This window comes from Mobula birostris, chromosome 13 (assembly GCF_030028105.1).
Source record: "Mobula birostris isolate sMobBir1 chromosome 13, sMobBir1.hap1, whole genome shotgun sequence".
Classification (NCBI taxonomy): Eukaryota; Metazoa; Chordata; class Chondrichthyes; order Myliobatiformes; family Myliobatidae; genus Mobula; species Mobula birostris.
Window position 1 is genome coordinate 15,813,129 of NC_092382.1, and position 25,125 is coordinate 15,838,253.

General features: G+C 45.9%; 1 protein-coding gene across 1 annotated transcript in view; it reads left to right on the forward strand.

The window, feature by feature from the left end:
* Positions 1 to 23,626, forward strand: part of LOC140208448 (NACHT, LRR and PYD domains-containing protein 3-like) — a 41,136-nt gene extending 17,510 nt beyond the window's left edge. Inside the window, exons 5-13 of the mRNA XM_072277137.1 lie at positions 56 to 228; positions 327 to 377; positions 4,684 to 6,421; positions 7,568 to 7,654; positions 7,808 to 7,978; positions 8,134 to 8,304; positions 8,462 to 8,632; positions 22,682 to 22,849; positions 23,014 to 23,626. Coding sequence (XP_072133238.1) covers positions 56 to 228; positions 327 to 377; positions 4,684 to 6,421; positions 7,568 to 7,654; positions 7,808 to 7,978; positions 8,134 to 8,304; positions 8,462 to 8,632; positions 22,682 to 22,849; positions 23,014 to 23,101 — 2,818 coding nt within the window. The 3' untranslated portion in view covers positions 23,102 to 23,626. The remainder of the gene's footprint in view (positions 1 to 55; positions 229 to 326; positions 378 to 4,683; positions 6,422 to 7,567; positions 7,655 to 7,807; positions 7,979 to 8,133; positions 8,305 to 8,461; positions 8,633 to 22,681; positions 22,850 to 23,013) is intronic.
* Positions 23,627 to 25,125: the final 1,499 nt, after the last annotated feature.

Consider the following 25,125-nt stretch of genomic DNA (forward strand, 5'->3'; position numbering starts at 1 on the left):
CTCATTCTCTGTGTGAATCTGTCAGTCCCCAATATGTTCACTGTTACTCTTCACAGAAAATCTCTGATCTCGCTGATAAGGGAGAGCGGGCGGACAGTTCTAAACTCCTCCTGAGCCTGGTGATGGAGAAAGGCTCCCGCGCCCGGAGGGTGATGTGGGAAACCTTTGTCAAAATGCGGATTGGTGTTCCAAAGTTGGACAAAATACTGAAAGAAATACAGGCACATGGTGAGATAATACCAGATATTAATTTAATTTTGGATTCAAACATCACACACTTAATAATTTTACAATTTTCAATTCCTTAATTTTTTTAATCCGAGCAGGTTGTGTTCCGGTCCATCAATCCATACCGACGATTCCCGGTGAGCTGAAAGGTAAGTGAAGAAACAGTTGTTTCCACCAATGGTTGATATTGTGTAGGGCCATATTGTTGTTGAGCCATGTGAATTTGACCAGATAAATGTTTGCAACATAGCACAATGACACACATGGAAAATGTTTGCTGGAGGGAGAGCTTTCAGAGGACACTATGAGGTAGAATTCGAAGAGTTAGGGGGCGGGGTTGCTGAAAGGGATCACACCTCTCTGGGTTCTGCAACTAAAGCTCCTTCCACCGGGGTCAGAGTGGAAAATAAGATGATCTGGAAGAGTGAAAAGCTGATTTTGTTTTTCATTTTCTTTATCGTGAAACGGAAAATCAATCCCTTACAGCCGTCCAATCCCCGGAACAGCCCTCAGCCTAAATCGCTTTTCTAAATTCTCTTACATCCCACAGGTCATCATTTTTAGAGTTGGGAGTCAATTGAAGTTCACGTCAGAGAATGACAATGACGGTTTCCATTTAATGAGAAAAGCAGATAACACCCCAACTAGTCTGTTCAACGCCGGAGCAGCATATGAACCCCACTCTGTTCACACCGGCACTCCCTCAGTTCAAACAGTGATACTGTTACCCAGTTTAATTTCCAAATCAATAATCCTGGGAAGTCCATCAGGAGACGGTGTTAGTGAGGGTGAGATTCGGGACAAAATCCTCTGCTCAGTCCGCAGAAACTGACATTCATGTGTGCCGGTGTTATGTGACGGACACTGTGGAAGGGTGAGAGATGGGAATTGGGACAGGGAAACCGAGGGTTGTGGGATTCTGGGAAGGAAGCTGGAAAGGACTGAAAATACCTATAAACAATATTGCAATTAATTAAATTGTGACCGTCTGGATGAGAAGCTCACTACATCGGTAAGCACATCGTCTCAGTAAGACTGGAGCACAGAACAGCGCATGGGCTCAAGAGATTGTGAGGATTCCTAACTACAGACTGAATTGGATCACACAAATGCACATTTAACAGAGGAGAGGGCGAAGAAAACACATATTGTAAACATTATCAATATTGCATCAGCCCATATTTTATCTGATTACTCGAAGCTCTTGAACAGATACATAAGAAATCTTGGCCAGAACCATGATTCAGCCTCCATTCAGTTCCATAAACAATTTCCAAAGATGTTAATTTTCATTTGGGACCAGAATAGTTGAATCAGGAAGTTTACAAAACTCTCACGTCTCTGTCGCCTCTGTTAATGCTTTTCCAGTCCATATTTAGAGAAAAAGCCCTTCAGTTTCCCTGCACCATGGATTTGGTAAATCCCTACAAATTGCCTGCAAACTTGTTATTCACTGTTCTTCATGTTGTTTGCTAAGGAAGCAGACATGGCAGTGAAATTCCCACACATATTTCTGAATTCGAAACAAGTTCAATCCTTGGTTATTGAAGAACTTCATTTCTACCACTGTCACATTGTCTAAAGTAACCATGTCAACATCAATGTTTTCCTATTTCACCCGAATACATTGAATAGAGACCCACACACCCCTGGCGAGGTCCCGACCTATTGGACTGGCAGACCTCTTACTCATTCCCATTGAAGCTGCCTCACCTGCTGAGCTCGTGCAACTCATTTGTAAGTTGCTTTGGAGTTCCGCCAGCATTTTGGATTTCCAGCATCTTGAGCTTCTCGAGTTCACCCTTTTAAGAGTCTCTCTTCAGCTGTAGCATGGCTGCAAGTGACAGTTCCCACACTTCATCCAGACCCTGTCTTACACTAATATCTGCCTTAAGGTTCTCAATACTCGGGGCATCGCCATCCCTTTCCAAAACTAAGACAGATGACCTTATATCCAGAATGCTCTCCCACTGACACTCCAAACACTTGTCCAGCTACATTATCTTCAGTCTAGTCGATGGAAGTTGCAATTTGGGCTAATAAGGCTTATGGTAAGACAGGCTGGCAGGGCCGGCTAAATAAACATGATGGGATAGCTGGATCTGAATTGTTTAGTTCAGTGGAGAGAGTGTTGTGGGTCAGGTAGTTGGACCTTGAGAGTGCATCAGCACATGGAAGTGTGATGTTGTTGCCTTTATGAAGACTTGATTGAGAGAGACAGAATTCGCAGCTCCATCTTTCAGAATTCCCATATTTCAGATTTAAGGGCGAGGAAAAGTGGTTGGGGTAGCTTAATAACTGATCTGGGGAATTTGAAAGCTGCATTCAGAGAGGACACATTGGGGAGGTCAAGCATCTCTACAATATGGGGAGAGTTCAACCATAAGACAGATACAATCACCGATGGGTCTTTACTAAACATCTCTCAGTAGAACATCAGGAAATAGAGGAACTGATATGCAGGCAAAGTCTGGAAAGATGCAAAAACAGTGTGTTGTAGTGGGTAATTTTAATGTTCCTTCTGTTTTTGAGGATATAAAATGTTCTTCCTCATCTTTCCTTAATGCAGGAATATTTTAGGAGTTTCTCTGGCGAGATCTGCCCTTGGACAATTATGTGTATTGTCCAACGGGAGGAGAAGCTGTACTGGGATGTGAACCTCCAAGGTGCTCGGGTTTCACTGGAAGAGGTTTTCGGAGCTGTGAGCAAAACTCCAGTTCTGAGATTGTTGTGAAAAATAATAAATCTGCAGCTTGTGCACTATGGGGCTGTGGGGAATTTAAATTGGGGGACATTCAGCAGGTGACATGCATTGTGGAAGTATGGAGTGAATGTCAGGACACTGACATCAAAGATGTACGGAGGGATTTTGGTGTCAATCTCCATAGCTCCGTGAATGTGACAACACGTCAGAGAGGACATGGCCGCATATCCCCCTTCATTAGGCGGACCACTGAGTATACCGATCTTTATGTTACAACTGTGTAAAAATTTGGTAAAACTTTGACTTGTCTGCACTTGGATTATGCGAACAATTCTGTCTCCCATTACAGGAAGAATGAGGAGTCCTTGTACAGGGAGCAGGAGGTTTTACCGGAGTGCTATCAGGATTAGAAATCATCCTGCTCTTTAAGATGTTCGTTCCCTTTGCATCATAGGTCTAGAGCATCCACTGTGTACCTTTCTGTTCAGATGTTGTCAGACCTGTTGAGTATTTCCACGCATCCTCTTTAGGAGACACAAACGATCTTCTGGAGCAACCCAGTGCGTTGTGCAGCATTTGTAGTGGTTGTAGGCAGATGAAAATATTGATGTTTGATATAGAAACGCTCACTGTCCACGATGCTTGCCAAGATCTTTACAATGGCTCCCCCTGGCGTACAGGAGCTGACTGACATGCAGTAGTGTTTTATATATATATATATAATTAAACATCAGAGAGGAGCGTATTGCGGGAGATGTGATTCCCAGACCTAGTCCTTGGACAGAATGCCCACTACACTTCTTTCTCAGTTCATATGTCACATTAGCACTGGGGATTAAACTTTTCTTCCACAAGAATATGATATTTGTGGCAGTATTGGGAGGGTGCCGTTTATGGGACAGTCGGAAATCAGTAAAATATCAAGGAAATATTCACCTTCACAGCACAGTTAATTTGGAATCTGAGGACCTGCTGTTTATGTAGGCCAGGCCTCTCTGTTCTTTATCTGAGTTTTTTTTTGTCCTACATCAGGTCCGCAATAGCAATTATTTCCTTCTCCTTTACGCTTATCCATCTTGAATCTTGAATCTGTTGAGTATTTACAACACACACTCTTTAAGAGACACGAGACTGCAGATCTGTCGTCTCATACCATTTCCTTCAGGGACTCAGTGAGCTGAGCAGCATCTCTGATTCTGGAAGGGGAAAACTGCGTTTTGTGTCAAAATGCTGACTGTCTCAATTTTCTGAACAAGACATTGACATTTTCTCCACCAACCACCGACCCACAGTACACGTGCTGATCAACAACTATACTTTGTATTTTGAATCAGTGAGGGGGTGGGGAGCTGTGATTCCCCGACCTGCTCCTTTGAGAGAATGCACACTACCATTTCCTCCATCTCCATATGCCACATCAACACTGAGCTTTCAATGTTCGTGTACAGGAACAATGGCAGCTGTGACAGTAGTGAGAAGGTGTCCAGTGCGGGACAGTCCGGGGTTAGTATACAACCAGGGAAATACTCACCTTCACAGCAAAATTAATGTGGAAATGTGATGATCGGTGTTTATCTAGACCAGGACCCTGTGTCCAGTCAGGAGTCTGTTAACCCAATTTACTTTACTGTACGAACATCCATCGAAGAATTCAATTAATGCAATAGCTTTGAGCTAACCCTTGTGTGCTTAAATACTGAGTTCTGAGTTGAGGCATCTGACAGTTTGTCCACTCTCTGTTCCCATGGAAGATGTTCAGCAGAAACACAAGGAGACTCTGCGGGCACAAACTGAAACACTGAGAGTGAACACGATCCTGATGAGGGAGAAGGTGAAGGTTTTCCAGCTGGTTGATCGATACGCTGAGCTCACGGTCATTTCTACTGTCCGAGATCGGAGACTGGTGGAACATGAGCTGCTGGCAAGAGGCAGAGACCACGAGGAGTGCAGAGAGGAACATCTCCGCAGAGAGCTGGAGAAACTCCGGACTGATCAGTTGTTCCAGAGCAACTTTTCCCGGAGTAAATCCAAATCTGGGAGTTCGGCAGCAGTGGCCGGAGTCCCGGGGATCGGGAAAACAACAATGGTACAAAAGATTGTTTATGACTGGGCCACGGGGAAAATATACCAACAGTTCCAGTTTGTCTTCAGTTTCAAATTCCGAGAGCTAAACACTATCAATTGCATAATAAACCTCTCGAACCTGGTGCTGTTTTTCTATCCATACCTGAGGAATGTTCTGGAAACATTGTGGAATAATCCAGAGAGGTTGCTGTTTATATTCGATGGTTTGGATGAATTCAAGGACAAAATTGATTTTGCTGACAGTTGGAGAGACACAGAACCTCAGCACCAGTGCCTAGACCCTGAATTCCGTTGCAAAGTGTCTGACATTGTGTACAGTTTAATCCAGCACAAGCTGCTCCCAGGGTGTTCAGTGCTGGTGACCACCCGTCCCACTGCGTTACATTTATTGGAAAAGGCGAAGATCGGTATCTGGGCTGAAATCCTGGGATTTCTTGGAGAGGAACGAAAGGAATATTTCATCAGGTATTTTGAAGATCGGACGGTGGCAGAAGCTGTTTTCAAACACGTGAAGGAGAACGAGATCCTGTACACCATGAGCTACAACCCCTCCTACTGCTGGATCCTCGCTCTGGCACTGGGCCCCTTCTTCACACAAAGAGTCAGGGACCCGCAGCGAGTTCCCAAGACCATCACCCAACTGTATTCCTACTATATTTACAACATCCTGAAAAACCATGGCCGTGAGATTGAGAACCCCCGTGATGTGTTACTCAGGGTTGGTCAGATGGCCTTCAGAGGAGTATCTGAGAAGAAGATTGTGTTTACCGATGGTGATTTGATCAACTACAATCTGCAGCCTTCCCAGTTCCTGTCTGGGTTCCTGATGGAGCTTTTGGAGAGAGAGGATTCTGGCCGGTGTGTGGTGTACACATTCCCACACCTCACCATCCAAGAGTTTGCAGCTGCAGTCGCACAATTCCTGACTCTAAATCCCGGGGATATCCTGAAACTCCTCCCTGAAGCCCACAGCACGACAGATGGGCGATTTGAGGTATTTCTCCGTTTTGTTGCTGGTCTCTCCAACCCAATGACAGCTCGGGGCCTGGAGGAGTTTCTGGGTCCATTTCCTCATGAAACAACCTGCCAGGTGATTGACTGGGTGAAGGAGGAGGTTAAACGCCAGAGTGGAAACACGAAGAGTGAAGCTGGTAAAAGGAGCCTCCTGAACACATTGCACTACCTGTTTGAGTCTCAGAATCGTGGACTGGCTCAGGCCGCACTGGGATCTGTGAAAACACTTTCCTTCAGTGGAATGACGCTGACCCCGATTGACTGCGCGGTCCTGTCTCATGTCATCGGACTCTGTGATACAATAAAACACCTCGACTTGCAGAGCTGCCACATTCAGAGTGAAGGAATCCAGCGGCTGGGACCCGGGCTGCACAAGTGCCAGGAGTTGGGGTAACTCTATTAATCTCTCACTCTGAACTGTGAAACTGTCCCATTGCGTTGTTTCAATGTAAATGAATTTGGGTAAAACTGTAGTAAATCAGATTGTGTAGAATTCTGACAAGTGACCAGGGAATCGATCAGTCATTCCCCAGAAATGGGGTGGCTCTGTGATTAATTGTGAATGGATGTTGGAGGCTTCATCAAATCAGTGAACAACGGCCATTGGTTTAATGGTAGTAAATCACAGGAATGGCTGTGTTTCTCACTGCTTGTGACACGTCCATTCACAATGTTCCTGATCACTGTTACTGACACCCAGACCGACACTGACTGCAGCAGTTGGGTCAAAGCTTCACACCCTCTTCCCAGTGAGGGACAAGAGACCGCCAACGGACTGTCCCAGTGAGAGGGAGAGAATTACCATTGTGAGATTGTCCTCCCCTCCCCTTCCTCATGTGTGACTATCACCATCAGTCCAACTGTGTGACTGCGCTCACTATCAGATACCCAGACCCCATGGGTGCATATCCTTTCCCGATTGTGGGAGTAAATTCAGACACACCCCATCCGTTCAGCCTATCGCTGCATCCCGTCGTCTCGTGGGATAGCCTCCTCTGTGACCTCCCCAACCCCTTCCTCCCGTGGGGATCGCTCTTCCCTACACTCCTTCTTCCTGTGCTAACTCTGATTCGCATTCCCCTTCCTCCTATGGGGATCGCTCTTTCCTGCCCCTTCCGACTTTCATCTCAATCCCCTAACCTCCTGGTGGAGCTCTGTTACCGACCTCCCATCTCCTATACGTTCTGTGGAAATATCCCATCGACATTTTCAAATTCGCAAATCATCCTCACTGTGGGACTTTCGTCTACCCTTCAACCTTGCCCCTCCCAACATTCTCATGTCAGTAACACTTTTTTTGAACATCAGGGAGTGAGACAGAATATGTGGAGTTTGCGGGGTCACACCGACAGACTAAATTACTGACATTCGGTGAATAGCCTGGAGCTGGGCAGTGAGGGACATTGACAGTGATGGGAACTCTGATCAGTGATTTACTGAAGGGTTTAATGTTTCCTGAAATATCCGAGTGAGAGAAATTCCCTCAGACCCACAGTTTGAATCACTTTGTTCATCAATTTGTCTGTTTGTGTTTAGACTTGGGGCGAATAAACTGGGAAATTCAGGAGTGAAACTGGTGTCTGCGGCTCTGAGGAACCCGGAGTGTAAAATACGGAAACTGGGGTAAATACCAAACGGTGAGAGACTGTGTTTACAGTCACTGGGAATCTGACACTGAACATTAATGTGATCAGTAATTGTGTTACTGATAAACACGGGATTTGTACTGTCTCCTATCTCTCTGTGTCCCTCACCCTCACTCTCTCTTATCTCCAGGTTGAGGGGTGTCAGAATCTCAGATTCTGCTGTCGACGATCTCGTCTCCTCTCTCAGTGCAAACACATCACTGACGGAGCTAATCCTGAGTTTTAATCAAATGGGAGATTCAGGAGTGAAAATGTTGTCTGTTGCTCTGAGGAACCCGGGGTGTAAAATACAGACACTGGGGTAAGTACCAGACTGTGGGAGATTGTGTTTACAGTCACTGGGTGTCTGACACTGAACATTAATGTGATCAGTAATTGTGTTACTGATAAATACTGGAGATTTGTACCGTCTCCTGTCTGTCTGTGTCCTTCACCCTCACTCTCTCCCATCTCCAGGCTGGAGAGTGTCAGTCTCAGAGAATCTGGTGTCGAGGATCTCGCCTCTGCTCTCAGTGCAAACCCATCACTGACGGAGCTGAACCTGAGCAAAAATAACCTGGAAGATTCAGGAGTGAAACTGGTGTCTGCGGCTCTGAGGAACCCAGAGTGTAAAATACAGAAACTGAGGTAAGTACCAGACTGTGGGAGATTGTGTTTACAGTCACTGGGTGCCTGACACTGAACATTAATGTGATCAGTAATTGTGTTACTGATAAACACTGGGGATTTGTACCGTCTCCTGTCTCTCTCTCTGTCCTTCACCCTCACTCTTCCTCATCTCCAGGCTGGGCAATGTCGGTCTCACAGGTTCTGGTGCCGAGGATCTCGCCTCCGCTCTGACTACAAATCAATCACTGACGGTGCTGTACCTGAATGATAATAAACTGGGAGATTCAGGAGTGGAACTGCTGTCTGCAGCTCTGAGAAACCCGGAGTGTACAATACGGGAACTTGTGTAAGTACCAGACAGTGAAAGATTGTGTTTACAGTCACTGGATGTCTGACACTGAACTTTAACAAGACGATAAGTAAGGGGAGCAATATTTGAACATTTGGCCCATTGAGTGTGCTCCGCCACTCATTTATGGCTGATACTTTTTTCTCTTCCACAACCCCATTTCCTGGCCTAACCTGCTGTAACTTTTGATGTCATGGCCATTCACGAACCTGTCAATCACTGCCTTAAATACACCAAAGGAGCTGACCTCCACAGCTGCACGTGGCTACAGATTTCACAAATTCACCACTCTCTGATAAAGAAAGGAATCCGCATCCCTATTTTGAATGGACGCTCCTCCATCGTGAGGCCGTGCCTCTTATGCTAGACTGTCCCAGCACGGAGGCATCTTTTCATTTCTACTCTGTCTCGTCCTTTCAACTTTGAAACGTTTCAATGAGATCTCACCTCAGCTTTCTAAATTCCAACCAGTACGGACCAACAGCCATCAAACGTTCTTCGTATGATAACCCTGTCATTCCTGGAATCATCCTTGTGGACCTCCTCTCGACCCTTTCCAATGCCAGCAAATCTCTTCTAAGATGGAGTGCCTGTATTGGGCAGTAGGTTTTCTATGTTTCTATGAGGAGCCCAAAACTGTACACAGTAATCAAGGAGAGGGCCTTATAAAGTCTCAGCATTACATTCTGGACATCTTGAGGTGAACGCTAATGTTGCATTTGCCTTCCTCGCTACCGTCTCAAACTGCAAGTCACTCGTCAGACCACACACATCAAAGTTGCTGGTGAACGCAGCAGGCCAGGCAGCATCTCTAGGAAGAGGTACAGTCGACGTTTCGGCCCGAGACCCTTCGTCAGGACTAACTGAAGGAAGAGCTAGTAAGACATTTGAAAGTGGGAGGGGGAGGGGGAGATTCTAAATGATAGGAGAAGACAGGAGGGGGAGGGATGGAGCCAAGAGCTGGACAGGTGATTGACAAAAGAGATATGAGAAGATCATGGGACAGGAGGCCTCGGGGAAGGAAAAGGGGGAAGGGGGGAAAGCCCAGAGGATGTGCAGGGGTTATAGTGAGAGGGACAGAGGGAGAAAATATAGACAGAGTAAAAGAATGTGTGTACACAATTAAATAATGAATGGAGTACGAGGGGGAGGTGGGGCATTAGCGGAAGTTTGAGAAGTCAATGTTCATGCCGTCAGGTTGGAAGCTACCCAGACGGAATAAAAGGTGTTGTTCCTCCAACCTGAGTGTGGCTTCATCTTTACAGTAGAGGAGGCCGTGGATAGACATATCAGAATAGGAATGGGACGTGGAATTAAAAGGTGTGGCCACCGGGAGATCCTGCTTTCTCTGGCGGGCAGAGGATGTCCCCCTCTCACTTTCAAATCTCTTACTAGCTCTTCCTTCAGTCAGTCCTGACGAAGGGTCTCGGCCTGAAACGTCGACTTTACCTCTTCCTAGAGATGCTGCCTGACCTGCTGCGTTCACCAGCAACTTTGATGTGTGTGGCTTGAATTTCCAGCATCTGCAGAATTCCTCGTAGTCACCCTTCAGGATGTTCTGCACGTGGACTCCTTAGTCTCTTTGCCTCTCGGATTTTTGGATTTTCTCCTCGTTCAGAAAATAGTCCACACTTTTATTTCTACTACCAAAGTGCATGGCTATCCATTTTCCAACATTATATTTCATTTGCCACTTTCTTGCCCAGTTTCTTAATCTGTCTATGACCTTTCTTATCCTACCCACCTGCCCCTCCACCAATCTTTGTATCATCTGAAAATTTGGCAAAAACCATCTATTTCATTGTCTAAATCATTTATATACAGCATAAAATGAAGTGGTCCCAACATGGAACCCTGCGGAGCAGTAGTTACTGGCAGCCAACCAGACAAGGATCACTTTATTCCCACTCACTGTCTTCTTCCAATCAGCCAATGTTTTAACCATCTGAGTAACTTCTTTGCAATACCAAGGGATTCTAGCTTGGTAAGCATCCTCATATCTGGCACCTTGTCAAAGTCCTTCTAAAAGTCCAAACATACAACATCCACTGCAACCCCTTTATCTATCCTACGTGTAACGTCCTCAAAGAATTCCAACAGGTTTGTCAGGCAGCATTTTCCCTTCATGAAACCATGCTGACTTTGTCCTATTTTGTCCTTTGTCAGCATGTACTCCACCATCTCATCCTTAACAATCGACAATAACATCTTCCCAAACATTGAGGTCAGGCTAACTGATCTATAATTTCCTCTCTGCTGCCTTCCTCCTTTCTTAAAAAGTGGAGTGAAATTTGCAATTTTTCAGTCCTCTGACAGCATGCCAGAGTCTAATGATTCTTCAAAGATTATTTCTAATAGCGCCACAATCTCTAACGCTACCTTTTTCAGAACCCTAGGGTGCAGTTCATCTCGTCCGGGTGATATGTACCTTTATGTCTTTCAGCTTTTTGAGCAACTTCTCCCTTGTAATAGTAAATTCACCCATTTCCCTTTCTTAACACACCACAACACCTGGAACACTACTGTGAAGACTGATGTAAAATATTTATTTAATCTCCTTGTCCTACCTTTTTATTTCTCCTGTCTCATTTTCTAACAGTCCTATATCCACTCTCATCTCACCTAATTTATACACATTTGAATATGTTTCTACTATTCACGTTGATACTATTGCTAGGTCGCTTTCATATTTCTTCTGTTCCCTTCTAATGATTCTTTTTATTTGTCTCTGTAGATTTTAAAACTTCCCAATCCTCCATATTTCCAGGTTTTAAAACTTCCATTATTCAATATTCCCATTATTTTATTGCTGTGTTGTATGCCCTCACTTTTGTTTCTACATTAGCTTTGACTTCCTTTGTCAGCCACGCTGGTACTATTTTGCCAAGTGAAGCATTTCTTCACTTTTGGAATACACATGTCCTACGCCTTTCTCATATTTCAGATAAATGCACGCCATAGCTGCTCTGCGGACATCCCTGCCAACAACTCCTTCCAATTTACGTTGGCCAACTCTCTCTCATACCACTGAAGTTCCCCTTACTTCTCTGAAATGTTGCTATGTCAGACATTGCTTTCTCCCTCTCAAATTTCAGGTTGTACTCAATCATATTGTGATCACTGATTCCTAAGGGTTCTTTTACCTTAAGCTCCCTAATCGCCTCCAGTTCATTACATAACACCCAATCCAGTACAGCTGCTCCCCTCGTAGGCTCAACGACAAACTGCTCTATAAAGCAATCTGTGGCATTCAACAAACTCAATCTCTTGAGATCCGTTACCAACCAGATTTTCCCAATCGACCTGCATGTTTAAATATCCCATGACTATCATAATATTGCCCTTTTGACTCCCGTTTCTCATACCTGTTGTAATCTGTGGTCCACCTCCCAGCCACTGTTGGGAGGCCTGTATACAACTGCCTTTCAGGTCCTTTTTAACCTTGCAGTTTCTTAACTCAACCCACAAGGATTCAATATCTTCTGATCCTATGTTGCATCTTTCTACTGATTTGATGCCATTATTTACCAGTAGAGGCACGCCTCCCCTCTGACTACCTTGCTATTTCTCCGATACAACGTGTAACCTTGGACATTCAGCACCCAACTGCAACAGTCCTTCAGCCATAATTCAGTGAAGGCCACAACATAGACATAGAATAGTACAGCACTGTACAGGCCCTCCGGCCCACAATGTTGTGCCGGCCCTCAAACCCTGCCTCCCAGATAACCCCCCACCTTAAATTCCTCCATATACCTGTCTAGTACTCTCTCAAACTTCACTAATGTATCTGCCTCCACCACTGACTCAGGCAGTGCATTCCACGCACCAACTACTCTCTGAGTAAACAACCTTCCTCTAATATCCCCCTTGAAAATCCCACCCCTTAGCTTAAATCCATGTCCTCTTGTACCGAGCAGTTGTGCCTTGGGGAAGTGGCCCTGGATGTCCACTCTATCAATTCCTCTTAATATCTTGTATACGTCTATGATGTCTCCTCTTATCCTTCTTGTCTCCAAAGAGTAAAGCCCTAGCTCCCTTAATCTCTGATCACAATGCATACTCTCTAAATCAGGCATCATCCTAGTAAGTCTCCTCTGTACCCTTTTCAATGCTTTCACATCCTTCTGCAGTGAGGTGAACAGTACTGAACACAGTATTCCAAATATGGCCTAACCAGAGTTTTATAGAGCTGCATCTTTACCCCGCGACACTTAAACTCTATGCCTCGACTTATGAAAGCCAACACCCCATAAGGTTCCTTAACTACCCTATCTACCTATGAAGAAATTTTCAGGGATCTGTGGACATGTACCCCCAGATCCTTCTGCTCTTCCAGACAGCCAAGTATCCTGCCATTTACTTTGTACTCTGCCTTGGAGTTTCTACTTCCAAAGTGTACCACCTCACACCTCTCCGGGTTGTTCTCCATCTGCCACTTCTCAGCCCACTTCTGGATCCTATCAATGTCCCTATGTAATCTTCGACAATCCTCTACACTAACTACAATACCACCAACCTTTGTGTCGTCTGCAAACTTTCCAACCCACGCTTCTACCCCCACATCCAGGTCGTTAATAAAAATCACGAAAAGTAGAGGTCCCAGAACTGATCGTTGTGCGACACCACTAGTCACAACCCTACAATCAGTCTGTACTCCCTCCACCACCACAAACCTCTGCCTTCTGCAGGCAAGCCAATTCTGAATCCACCTGGCCAAACTTCCCTGGATCCCATGCCTTCTGACTTTCTGAATAAGCCTACATGTGGAACCTTGTCAAATGCCTTACTAAAATCCATGTAGATCACATCCACTGCACTACCCTCATCTATATGCCTGGTCACCTCCTCAAAGAACTCTATCAGGCTTGTTAGACACGATCTGCCCTTCACAAAGCCATGCTGACTGTCCCTGATCAGACCATGATTCTCTAAATGCCCATAGATCCTATCTCTAAGAATCTTTTCCAACAGCTTTCCCACCACAGATGTAAGGCTCACTGGCCTACAATTACCCGGGCTATCCCAACTACCTTTTTTGAACAAGGGGAAAACATTCGCCTCCCTCCAATCCTCTGGTACCATTCCCATGGACAACGAGGACATAAAGATCCTAGCCAGAGGCTCAGCAATCTCTTCTCTCGCCTCGTGGAGCAGCCGGCGGAATATTCCGTCAGGCCCCGGGGACTTATCTGTCCTAATGTATTTTAACAACTCCAACACCTCCTCTCCCTTAATATCAACATGCTCCAGAACATCAACCTCATTCATATTGTCCTCACCACCATCAAGTTCCCTCTCATTGGTGAAAACCGAAGAGAAGTATTCATTGAGGACCTCGCTCACTTCCACAGCCTCCAGGCACATCTTCCCACCTTTATCCTAATCGGTCCTACCTTCACTCCTGTCATCCTTTTTTTCTTCACATAATTGAAGAATGCCTTGGGGTTTTCCTTTACCCTACTCGCCAAGGCGTTCTCAGGCCCCCTTCTTGCTCTTCTCAGCCCCTTATTACGCTCCTTTCTTGCTGTCCTATATTCTTCAATAGACCCATCTGATCCTTGCCTCCTAAACCTCTTCTTCCACCTGACTAGATTTTCCACCTCACTTGTCGCCCATGGTTCCTTCATCCTACCACTCTTTATCTTCCTCACTGGGACGAATTTATCCCTAACATCCTGCAAGAGATCCCTAAACATCGACCACATGTCCATAGTACATTTCCCTGCAAAAACATCATCCTTATTCACACCAGCAAGTTCTAGCTTTATAGACTCATAATTTGCCCTGCCCCAATTAAAAAAATCCTGTTCTCTCTAATTCCATCCTTTTCCATGCAAATGCTAAAGGCCAGGGAGCGCTGGTCACTGTCCCCCAGATGCTCACCCACTGAGATATCTGTGACCTGACCCGGTTCGTTACCTGATACTAGATCTAGTATCGCTTTCCCCCAGTCGTCCTGTCAACATACTGTGACAGGAATCCGTCTTGGGCACATTTAACAAACTCTGCCCCGTCTAAGCCATGGTAACTAATCAAGTGCCAAAAAATGTTAGGGAAGTTAAAGTCACCCATGATAACAACCCTGTTATTTTTGCAGGTTTCCAAAATCTGCCTCCCAATCTGCTCCTCTGTATCTCCGCTGCTACCAGGGGGCCTATAGAATACTCCTAATAGAGTAACTGCTCCCTTCCTGCTTCTGATTTCCACCATACTGACTCAAAAGAGGATCCTGCTACATTACCCACCTTTTCTGTAGCTGTAATGTTATCCCTGACCAGTAATGCCACCCCTCCTCCCCTTTCCCCCCCACCCCACTCTATCCCTTTGAAAGCACTGAAATCCAGGAAAATTGAGAATCCATTCGTCTCCTGGTGCCAGCCAAGTCTCTGTAATGGCCACTACATCATAATTCCATGTTTGTATCCAAGCTCTCAGTTCATCACCTTCGTTCCTGATGCTTCTTGCATTGAAGTATACGCACTTTAGACCATCTACCTTACTACCTGTACACCATTTATTCTGCTTCTCTCTCCTCACATCCTCTCTATCTCTTAGATCTCGCTTTATTCCATGCACTTCATCCACTGCTCTATCGCTCCGGGTGCCATCCCCTTTGCAAATTACTTTAAAACCTCCCGAACCATGTTAGCAAATCTACCTGCAAGGATAGTGTTCCCTCTGGAGTTCAGGTGCAACCCATCCAATCTGTACAGTTCAGACACATAATTCCCTGAAATTGGCGTCACAGGTAGACAGGTTTGTAAAGAAGTATAGGAGTTGGGATGTTATTCTGAGGTTGTGTAAGATATCGGTGATGCCAAATTTGGAATATTGTGTGCAGTTCTTGTCACCTAACTATGGGAAGGATATCAGTAAGTTTGAAACAGTGCAAAAAAGATTTACTAGAATGTTGCTAGGTCTTCAGGAGTTGAGTTACAGGGAAAAATTGAACAGGTTAGGACTTTAAACCTTGGAACGTACAAGAATGAGGGGAGATTTGATAGAGGTTTACAAAATTATGAGGGGTATAGACAGAATAGATGCGAGCAGGCTCTTTCAACTTAGATTAGGAGAGATAAATATGAGAGAACATGGCTTTAGGGCGAAAGTTGAAAGATTTAGTGGGAACTTCTCCACTCAGAGAATGGGGAGAGTCTGGAACGAGCTGCCATCTTATGTGGTTAATGCGGGATCACTCATATTTTGAGAATAAATTGGATAGGTACATGGATGGGAGAGGTCTGGAGAGTTATGGAGTATGTGTAGGCCAATGGGACGAGTGGAATAAAGTTTCGGCACAGACTAGTAGGGTGGAATGGGCTGTTTACTGTGCTGTTGTGTTCTACGGTTATATGGAATTTATGGTGCCTTTATGAAGTGGTGAAGGGCATTCATAAGTTTGTATTTTAAAGCAAGATACTGGTACATGATATTTGCCACTTGATTGTATGTTTGTAAGTAAACCTTAAGACCATAAGACAAAGGAGCAGAGGTCGGCCATTCGGCCTATTGAGTCTGCTCTGCCATTTTATCATGAGCTGATCCATTCTCCCATGTAGTCCCACTCCCCCGGCTTCTCACCATAACCTTTGATGCCCTGGCTACTCAGATACCTATCAATCTCTGCCTTAAATACACCCAATGACATGGCCTCCACTGCTGCCCGTGGCAACAAATTCCACAGATTCACCACCCTTTGGATAAAAAAAAAATCTTCGCATCTCTGTTCTGAATGGGCGCCCGTCAATTCTTAAGTCATGCCCTCTCGTACTAGACTCCCCCATCATGGGAAACAACTTTGCCACATCCACTCTGTCCATTCCTTTTAACATTCGAAATGTTTCTATGAGGTCTCCCCTCATTCTTCTAAACTCCAAGGAATACAGTCCAAGAGCGGACAAACGTTCCTCATATGTTAACCCTCTCATTCCCGGAATCATTCTAGTGAATCTTCTCTGTACCTTTTCCAACGTCAGCACATCCTTTCTTAAATAAGGAGACCAAAACTGCCCACAGTACTCCAAGTGAGGTCTCACCAGCACCTTACAGAGACTCAACATCACATCCCTGCCCCTACATTCTATTCCTCTAGAAATGAATGCCAACATTGCATTCACCTTCTTCACCACCGACTCAACCTGGAGGTTAACTTTAAGGGTATCCTGTACGAGGACTCCCAAGTCCCGTTGCATCTCAGAACTTTGAATTCTCTCCCCATTTAAATAATAGTCTGCCCGTTTATTTCTTCCATACACTTTCCAAAATTGTATTTCATTTGCCACTTCTTCGCCCATTCTTCCAATCTATCCAAGTCTCTCTGCAGACTCTCCATTTCCTCAGCACTACCGGCCCCTCCACCTATCTTCGTATCATCAGCAAACTTAGCCACAAAGCCATCTATTCCATAATCCAAATCGTTGATGTACAATGTAAAAAGAAGCGGCCCAACACGGACCCCTGTGGAACACCACTGGTAACCGGCAGCCAACCAGAATAGGATCCCTTTATTCCCACTCTCTGTTTCCTGCCAATCTGCCAACGCTCTATCCATGTGTGTAACTTTCCAGTAATTCCATGGGCTCTCATCTTGTTAAATACCCTCATGTGTGGCACCTTATGAAAGACCTTCTGAAAATCGAAATAGAAAACATCCACTGCATCTCCCTTGTCTAGCCTACTTGTAATGTCCTCAAAAAATTGCAATAGGTTTGTCAGGCAGGATTTTCCTTTAAGGAAACCATGCTGAGTTCTGCCTATCTTGTCATATGCCTCCAGGAACTCTGTAACCTCATCGTTGACAATCGACTCCAACAACTTCCCAACCACCGACGTCAAGCTAACAGGTCTATAATTTCCTTTTTGCTTCCTTGCCCCCTTCTTAAATAGCGGAGTGACATTTGCAATCTTCCAGTCTTCCGGAACCATGCCAGAATCTATCAACCTTTGAAAGGTCATCGCTAATGCCTCCGTTTTCTCCACAGCTACTTCCTTCAGAACACAAGGGTGCATTCCATCTGGTCCGGGAGATTTATCTAACTTTAGACTATTCAGCTTCCTGAGTACTTTCTCTGTTGTAATTGTGACTGCGCACACTTCTCTTCCCTGCCACCACCGAGTGTCCGGTACACTGCTGATGTCTTCCTCAGTGAAGACTGATGCAAAATACTCTTTCAGTTCCTCTGCCATCTCCTTATCTCCCATTAAAGTTTCTTCAGCATCATTTTCTATTGGTCCTATATCTACTCTCACCTGTCTTTTACTGTTTATATACTTGGAAAAGCTTTTAGTATCCTCCTTGATATTATTTGCTAGCTTCCTTTCATAGTTCATATTTTCCCTCTTAATGACCTTCTTAGTTTCCCTTTGTAAGCTTTTAAAAACTTCCCAATCCTCTGTCTTCCCACTAATTTTTGCTTCCTTGTATGCCCTCTCCTTTGCTTTAACTTTGGCTTTGACTTCTCTTGTCAGCCACGGTTGCGTCCTTTTACCATTCGAAAATTTCTTCTTTTTTGGAATATACCTGTCTTGCACCTTCCTCACTTCTCGCATAAACTCCAGTCACTGCTGCTCTGCCGTCCTTCCCACCAGTGTCCCTTTCCAGTCAACTTTGGCCAGTTCCTCTCTCATGCCACTATAATTTCCTTTACTCCACTGAAATACCGACACATCGGATTTCGGCTTCTCTTTGTCTAATTTCACAGTGAACTCAGCCATGCTATGATCACTGCCTCCTAAGGGTTCCTTCACCTCAATCTCTCTAATCACCTCCGGTTCATTACACAATACCCAATCCAGTACAGCCGATCCCCTAGTGGGCTCAACAACAAGCTGTTCTAAAAAGCCATCTTGCAGACATTCTACAAATTCTCTCTCTTGCGATCCAGTGCCGACCTGATTTTCCCAATCCACTCGCATGTTAAAATCCCCCACAATTATCATAACACTGCCCTTCTGACAAGCCTTTTGAATTTCCTGTTGTAATTTGTAGTCCACATCACTGCAGCTGTTTGGAGGCCTATAAATAACTGCCATCAGGGTCCTTTTACCCCTGCTATTTCTTAACTCAATCCATAAAGATTCTGCACCTTCCGATCCTATATCACCTCTTTCTAATGATTTAATATCATTTCTTACCAATTAAGCCACGCCTCCCCCTCTGCCTTCTCTCCTATCCACCGTGTAATCTTCGACGTTCGGCTCCCAGAGATATGCATCCTTTAGCCACGTCTCAGTGATGGCCACAGTATCATACCTGCCATTCTTTAGCTGTACGAGAAGATCATCCACCTTATTCTTTATGCTGCGTGCACTTAAGTATAACACCTTCAGACCAGTATTTGGTACCTTTTGCTTTGATTTCACTTAAACTTTATTGCACTGCAACTCATCCGAATGGCTACAAATTTGCCCCATCACTTGCCTGTCTTTCCTGACATCTTTACTGCTCACTATATTAGATTTATTTCTGTTTTCCCCTTCCTCTGCTCTATCATTCCAGTTCCCATCCCCCTGCTAAATTAGTTTAACCGGGAAAATATTAAATAAAATCCTTAGAAATAAGTGGCATAGGGTTGGAAGCTGTAGAATCTGTGGGTAGGATTAAGGGACAGCAAATGTAAAAAGAATCCCTGATGGGAATTGTATAAAGACATCCGTTAGTCTTACGAGACCATGGATCTGCGCCTGGAAAGTCTTCACTCTTCAGGGTGCAGGCCTGGGCAAGGTTGTATGGAAGACCAACAGTTGCCCATGCTGCAAGTCTCCTCTCTCCACGACACTGATGTTGTCCAAGGGAAGGGCATTAGGACCCATACAGCTTGGCACTAGTGTCGTCGCAGAGTACTGTGTGATTAAGTGCCTTGCTCAAAGACACAACACGCTGCCTGAGCTGGGGCTCGAAATCAAGACTTTCAGATCGTTAGTCGAATGCTTTAACCATCTGGCCACGTGCCCACACAATTGTATAGAGACCTCCAAACAGCAGTAAGTATGTGTTCCACAAATTACAATGCGAGATAGAAATTGCGTGCCAAAAGGGCAATGTTACAATAGTCATGGGGAATTATCATGCTGGTGATTAGGAAAGTTAAGATGGTGTTGGTCTGAAAAGGAGGAATTCCCAGAATGCCTACAAGATTTTTTTTTAGAGCAGCTTGTGGTTGGGGAACAGCTATTCTGGATTGGGTGTTGTAATGAACCGGAATTAATCAAGTCAATTAAGTTCAAAGAGCCCTTAGGGGCAAGTGATCATAATATGATCAAACTCATTCTGACATTAGAGAAGGAGAAGGTCAAGTCAGATGTGGAATAAAGAGAATTGGAGAGGCATGAGACAAAAATATTGGTCAAATTGATTTGAAAAGAACATGGGCAGGGATGAAAACAGAGCAACAATGGCTGGAATTTCTGGAAACAATTCAGAAGGCAGAGGATGAACACATCACAAAGAGGAAGTAGTACTCTAAAGTTAAGGGGACAAAGCTATGGCTGATAAGAGAAACCAAAGACAACAAAAAACCAAAGAGAGGGCATAGAGCAAAAATTGCTAGGAAGTCAGAGGATTGGGAAGCTTTTACAAACCAACAGAATGCAACTAAAGTAATTAAGAAGGAAAAGATTGAGTACATTGGTGAGCTAGCCAGTAATATTCAAGAGGATACCAATTTTTTCTTCAAGTACATAGAGTGTAAAAGAGAGGCGGAAGTGGATAGCAAACCTCTCAAAAATGATACTAGAGAGGTAGTAATGGGGTGGGGGTGCCAGGTGATGGCAGATGAAGTGAATAAGTATTGTACATCACTCTTATCTGTCGAAGACACTGGCAGGAATATGGAAGTCCCAGATGTCAGTGTCACAAGGAGGGCGCTAGGAACAAACCCAAATGCAACACACAGACACTGATGTACTAGGAACAAGACTAGGACCAGAGTTAAGCAAGCAAGGGAACTGGAGAAGAAAGGACGCTGGACATGACACAGGCCCGGGGCGAGACAAGGATACAAGGCCTGGGCTAGGACTTGACTAGGATATTGGAACCAGGACATGGAATTATGAACTAGGAGCCTGGGCTTCGACTCAGAGCCAGGGACTGGTCAAGGACCCAGAACCTGGGTCTTGCCTCAGGCTCGAGCCCCAGAACCAGGCAAGGCCATGACATGACTGCAGGACTGGAGGCTGGGGACTTGAGGCTAGAGCTTGGAGACAGGCTTGGGGTCTTGAGGCCTGAGCAAGGTGACAAGTTTGGGGTCTTAAGGCTTGAGCTAGGGTTTTGAATCTTGAGTCTTGTGTATTTGAAGACCAGACGAGGACATGACAGGGCAAGGGTACTTCGAGGCAACTCCTGGGCAGTACGCAGGACTCAACCCGACAGAGGTATGGAACAGTAAGGAACAGAACCAACCGCAGGGTAACGGCAATCGGCCTGGCTTACCCGATGGAGGTAAGTGACAGGAAGGGGCAGGAGCACAGAGCCTTGGAATCGGAAGAGACAGGAGCACGGAACATAGAGCCGGGTCCCCTCCTTGGGAACAGGACGTAGTGCCGGGACTCATTACATAGAACGCAGAATATGACAAGACAGTTCCAAACACAAGGTACCGGCAAACGGCCGGATCTACCTAGCGAAGGCGTGGGTATAACGACAGATCCGAACACTAGGTAGCAGCAAACGGCCAGACCTACCTCGTGGAGGCGTGGACACAGAGACAGTTGAAAACAACAACAGACAGTTCCTTATCTTGCTCCAGCGATTGAACTAGACAGAGGTGCAGGCGAGGGATACAGGCGGGGTATCTAGGCTAGGTGAGCAGGCAGAGAGTCAGGCGAAGTATCCAGGCAGAGAGTCAAGGGAGGGGAACAGAACAGGCTAGCAGCCAAGCCCTGGTCTCTGGAGGTATTTATGAGTCTGCCCAAACTAGACTAATGTGCCTCAATTAGAGTGCTCAAGAGAAACGGGGTAAACAGGAAAACCTGGAACAAGGGTCAATGGACCGGACCGTGAACTGGAATGCGGACTTTGCGGACCGGACCATGACAGTCAGTGGTCAGAATGTGTAAAGTTACATTACTCGGGAGAAGGTTCTTGGGAAACAGAGATGGTCTGAAGGTGAATAGGTCACCTGGACCAGATGGTGTTCACCCCAGAGATCTGAAAGAGGTGGCTGAAGAGATGTGGGGGTATTAGCAACGATCTTTCGAGAATCGTTAAGGAAATTATATCCCAAGAAATTTTTCCCTTCACTACTCCCTCTCTCCCAGTTTTTCCTATCACCTACCACTTCTTCCACCCCTTTCACCCCCACACTTCTTCCTCTGATGTCTCATTTTTTTTTCTCTCCTGATGAAGGGGCTAGGCCCGAAACGTCAACTATTTACTATTTCCCACGCATTTATCTGCCAAATCAATCTATTTCTACCCTCACTGGCGCTTGGCACAGGCATCAGTCCAGAAATTACCAGCCTGGAGGTCCTGCTTCTCAGTTTTCTACCCAGCTCTGTAAACTCCCATTTCAGGACCTCTTTACTTTTGCTTCCTATGTCATTTGTACTAATATGTAGCAAGACATCTGGCTGCTCTCCCTTTATCTCCAGAATTTTGCGGACGCGATCTGAGACCTCCCTAAACCTGACACCTGCGAGGCAAGAAGCAATCCATGTGTCCTGTCTGTTCCACTCACTAATGAATCCCGTATCACTACCGTTCCCTTCTTTTCTCTCTTTCCCTTCTGCGCCACGGACCCATGCTCAGCGCCTGTAACTGGTCGCCGTGGCATTTCGCCGGGAGGTCAACACCCACGAAAGTATTCAAAGCGCTATACTTATTTTTGAGGGCAATGGCCACAGCTGTGCTCTGCTCTAACTGCCTATTTGCATTTCCATTCCTCTTGACAGTCACCCAGCTACTCGCCTCCTACAACTTCCGGCCGACTACTTCCCTCTAACTCTGATCAATGTGATCAGTAATTGTGTTACTGATAAACACTGGGGATTTGTACCGTCTCCTGTCTCTCTGTGTCCCTCACCCTCACTCTCTCTCATCTCCAGGCTGATTGATGTCGGTCTCACAGATTCTGGTGCCAAGGATCTCATCTCCGCTCTCAGTACAAACCCATCACTGACGGAGCTGGACCTGGGAGCAAACTCGCTCACAGACCGATCTGTCCCCGCTCTCCGCGTCCTCATACTGACCCACCCGAGTCTGAAGAAGATAGAGTAAGTGTTTGTATTAATGTTCAACGTATTAAAATATCAGCAGATCCACGGGTTTTCTGGTGATATTTGTCTGTGAGTGTTGTTGAAACATTAACCCCAGTCCCCTGTTACTAACGCTGTTGTGTAATCTGTTTATTTCATCTATATCTTTCCATATGTTTCAGCCTGGGGGACAATCAGTTCAGTGAGACCGGGAGGAAGGAACTGAGATCTCTGCAGGAACCCAGACCCGGACTGACAGTGATGGTGTGAACATCTGAATGTATGAACATCCCCGCCCGCGGGATGGGGACAATTTGCTCAGTGACTTAATTCCGCCTCTGGTCCTGCGGCACTTCGTGTCCGCGTTCGATTGCTCCCCCAATCCCCAAGTGGGGAATTACACAAGAAAAGCCCGGGTGAGCTGGGGCTCAGTCTGGGAGTCCAGTGTCCCGGGGTGGGATTATCCAGGGAGAGAATCCTTTTGCTGCCTTTGCTGAGGACGGTGCATTCGGCAGTCTGGCCGATGTAACGATGTTAAATTGACAAATACCTCGGCAGTGACCCTGGATCTGCAGCGATCTCGGACACGGCCCTGAAGTGTGATTTTATAATCATCGGTTCCCCGATGCAGAGTGACGGTGAGAAACGGGACTGATTATTCAATCTGTCACTCGTTGTCCCCGGTCAGGTAATTCTGTGTCACTATGAGTGAGACGGGAGCAGCTTATTTATTCCTGCATGTTAGTACTTCACACACTGTTTAATTTACATTTCCCATGATGAAATCAATAAATCGCTGTAAATTACTGTCTTGGTGTCGGACTTGATTCTCATTAAAGGAGAAAGAAGTGTCCTGGGGTTTACGACTGACTCTCGCACCCGGTGAAATGCAATAATGGGTCTGAGCTCCTCACACTGGTACAGCAGCGTCTCAGCTCCAGACTGAGGGATGTCAGTCTGATAGTGTCTGGTCCCCAGGATCTCTTCACTCCCATCCCCATCCTGGCTGACACACCGCTTCCTAACATCCCAGATACGCGCATTCTCCAGACCCCCACATCCCTGCGCTTTCGCAGACAGAAATGACAAAAGAGATTGGAAGCTCATATACTGATAGCGTCAGACACAGACTGAAGGTCACTCCACAGCGTCCTATCACACAATCCCGGGGACAAACACGGGGAGAAGCTTCCTACACACCATCCCAACACACACTCCGGGAGTCCGACCCACAGTGAAGTTCTCTCTGCTCCATCACATCAGTCTCTCCCGTGATCAGACACAGAGGGAATTTTCCTCCATATCTTTCCATCACACACTGAAAGGGTCAGACATTGAGAAACTCTCCCATCGCAGCACCCTACCTCAAATTCCTCGGAGCAGACACAGAAGGAAGCTCCCTCTGCACCGTCCCGTCACACACCCGGATCAGACACAGAGAGAAGCTCCCTTGTAACCATCTCATCACAAACTCCCCGGATTAGACACAGCGTGAAACTCCCTCCACACCGCCCAATCACACACTCACAGGGTTAGACAGAGATAATTCCCTCCAAGCCATCCCAGGATACACCTCAAGGGTCAGGCATTGAGACAATTTCTCCCTGCGTCATCGCATTACAAAATTCCTGCGTCAGACACAGAGTGAGACTCCCTCCACACAGTTGCATCACAAACTCCCAGGGTCAGATACAACATGGAGCTGTTCGGAATGAGTTGGGAGAAATCGTGGAAAATTTGCTATATTATGATCGTGATTTGGAGGTGGTTTGAAATGCCTATTAGATATGTGAGTGAGTGGCTGTTTTAGTGTGGAAGCTTCGTTTGGAGTTTCTCTGCCAGTTTGGACCGGATTTGTTGACGGCTGCTAACTGCGTAGCTCTCAGCTGAGGCCGCTGGCAACTCGCCAGGAAACCGGTTCGCTCCAAAAACCGGAGACAAACGTCGTTGTTTCCCCCCACCCCCCCCCCCCACCACCACCCGTCGTCGTGATTCTCGTTCGGTGTAGGAGCCGGAGCAGCGATTGAGACCTCTCATCTCTCACGGTCTCGGAGTTCTCCAGTACCGATGGAGCCTTTCCTGGCTTTGGAATTTCTTGCGCCTAGTCAGCAAGGTACTGTCGAGTACTAACTTTTCCGGCCAGTTACTCTACTCGCTCCAGGACTTTATAACCGACACCGCCGTAGATTTCTCGATTCAGACATGGTGCCAGCATGCCGGACCGGTCTCCAGGGAGTCGCAGGCCTTCGGGGAGCGCGGGGTGCAATGTATTTTGCGTCCTGGAACTACTCTGG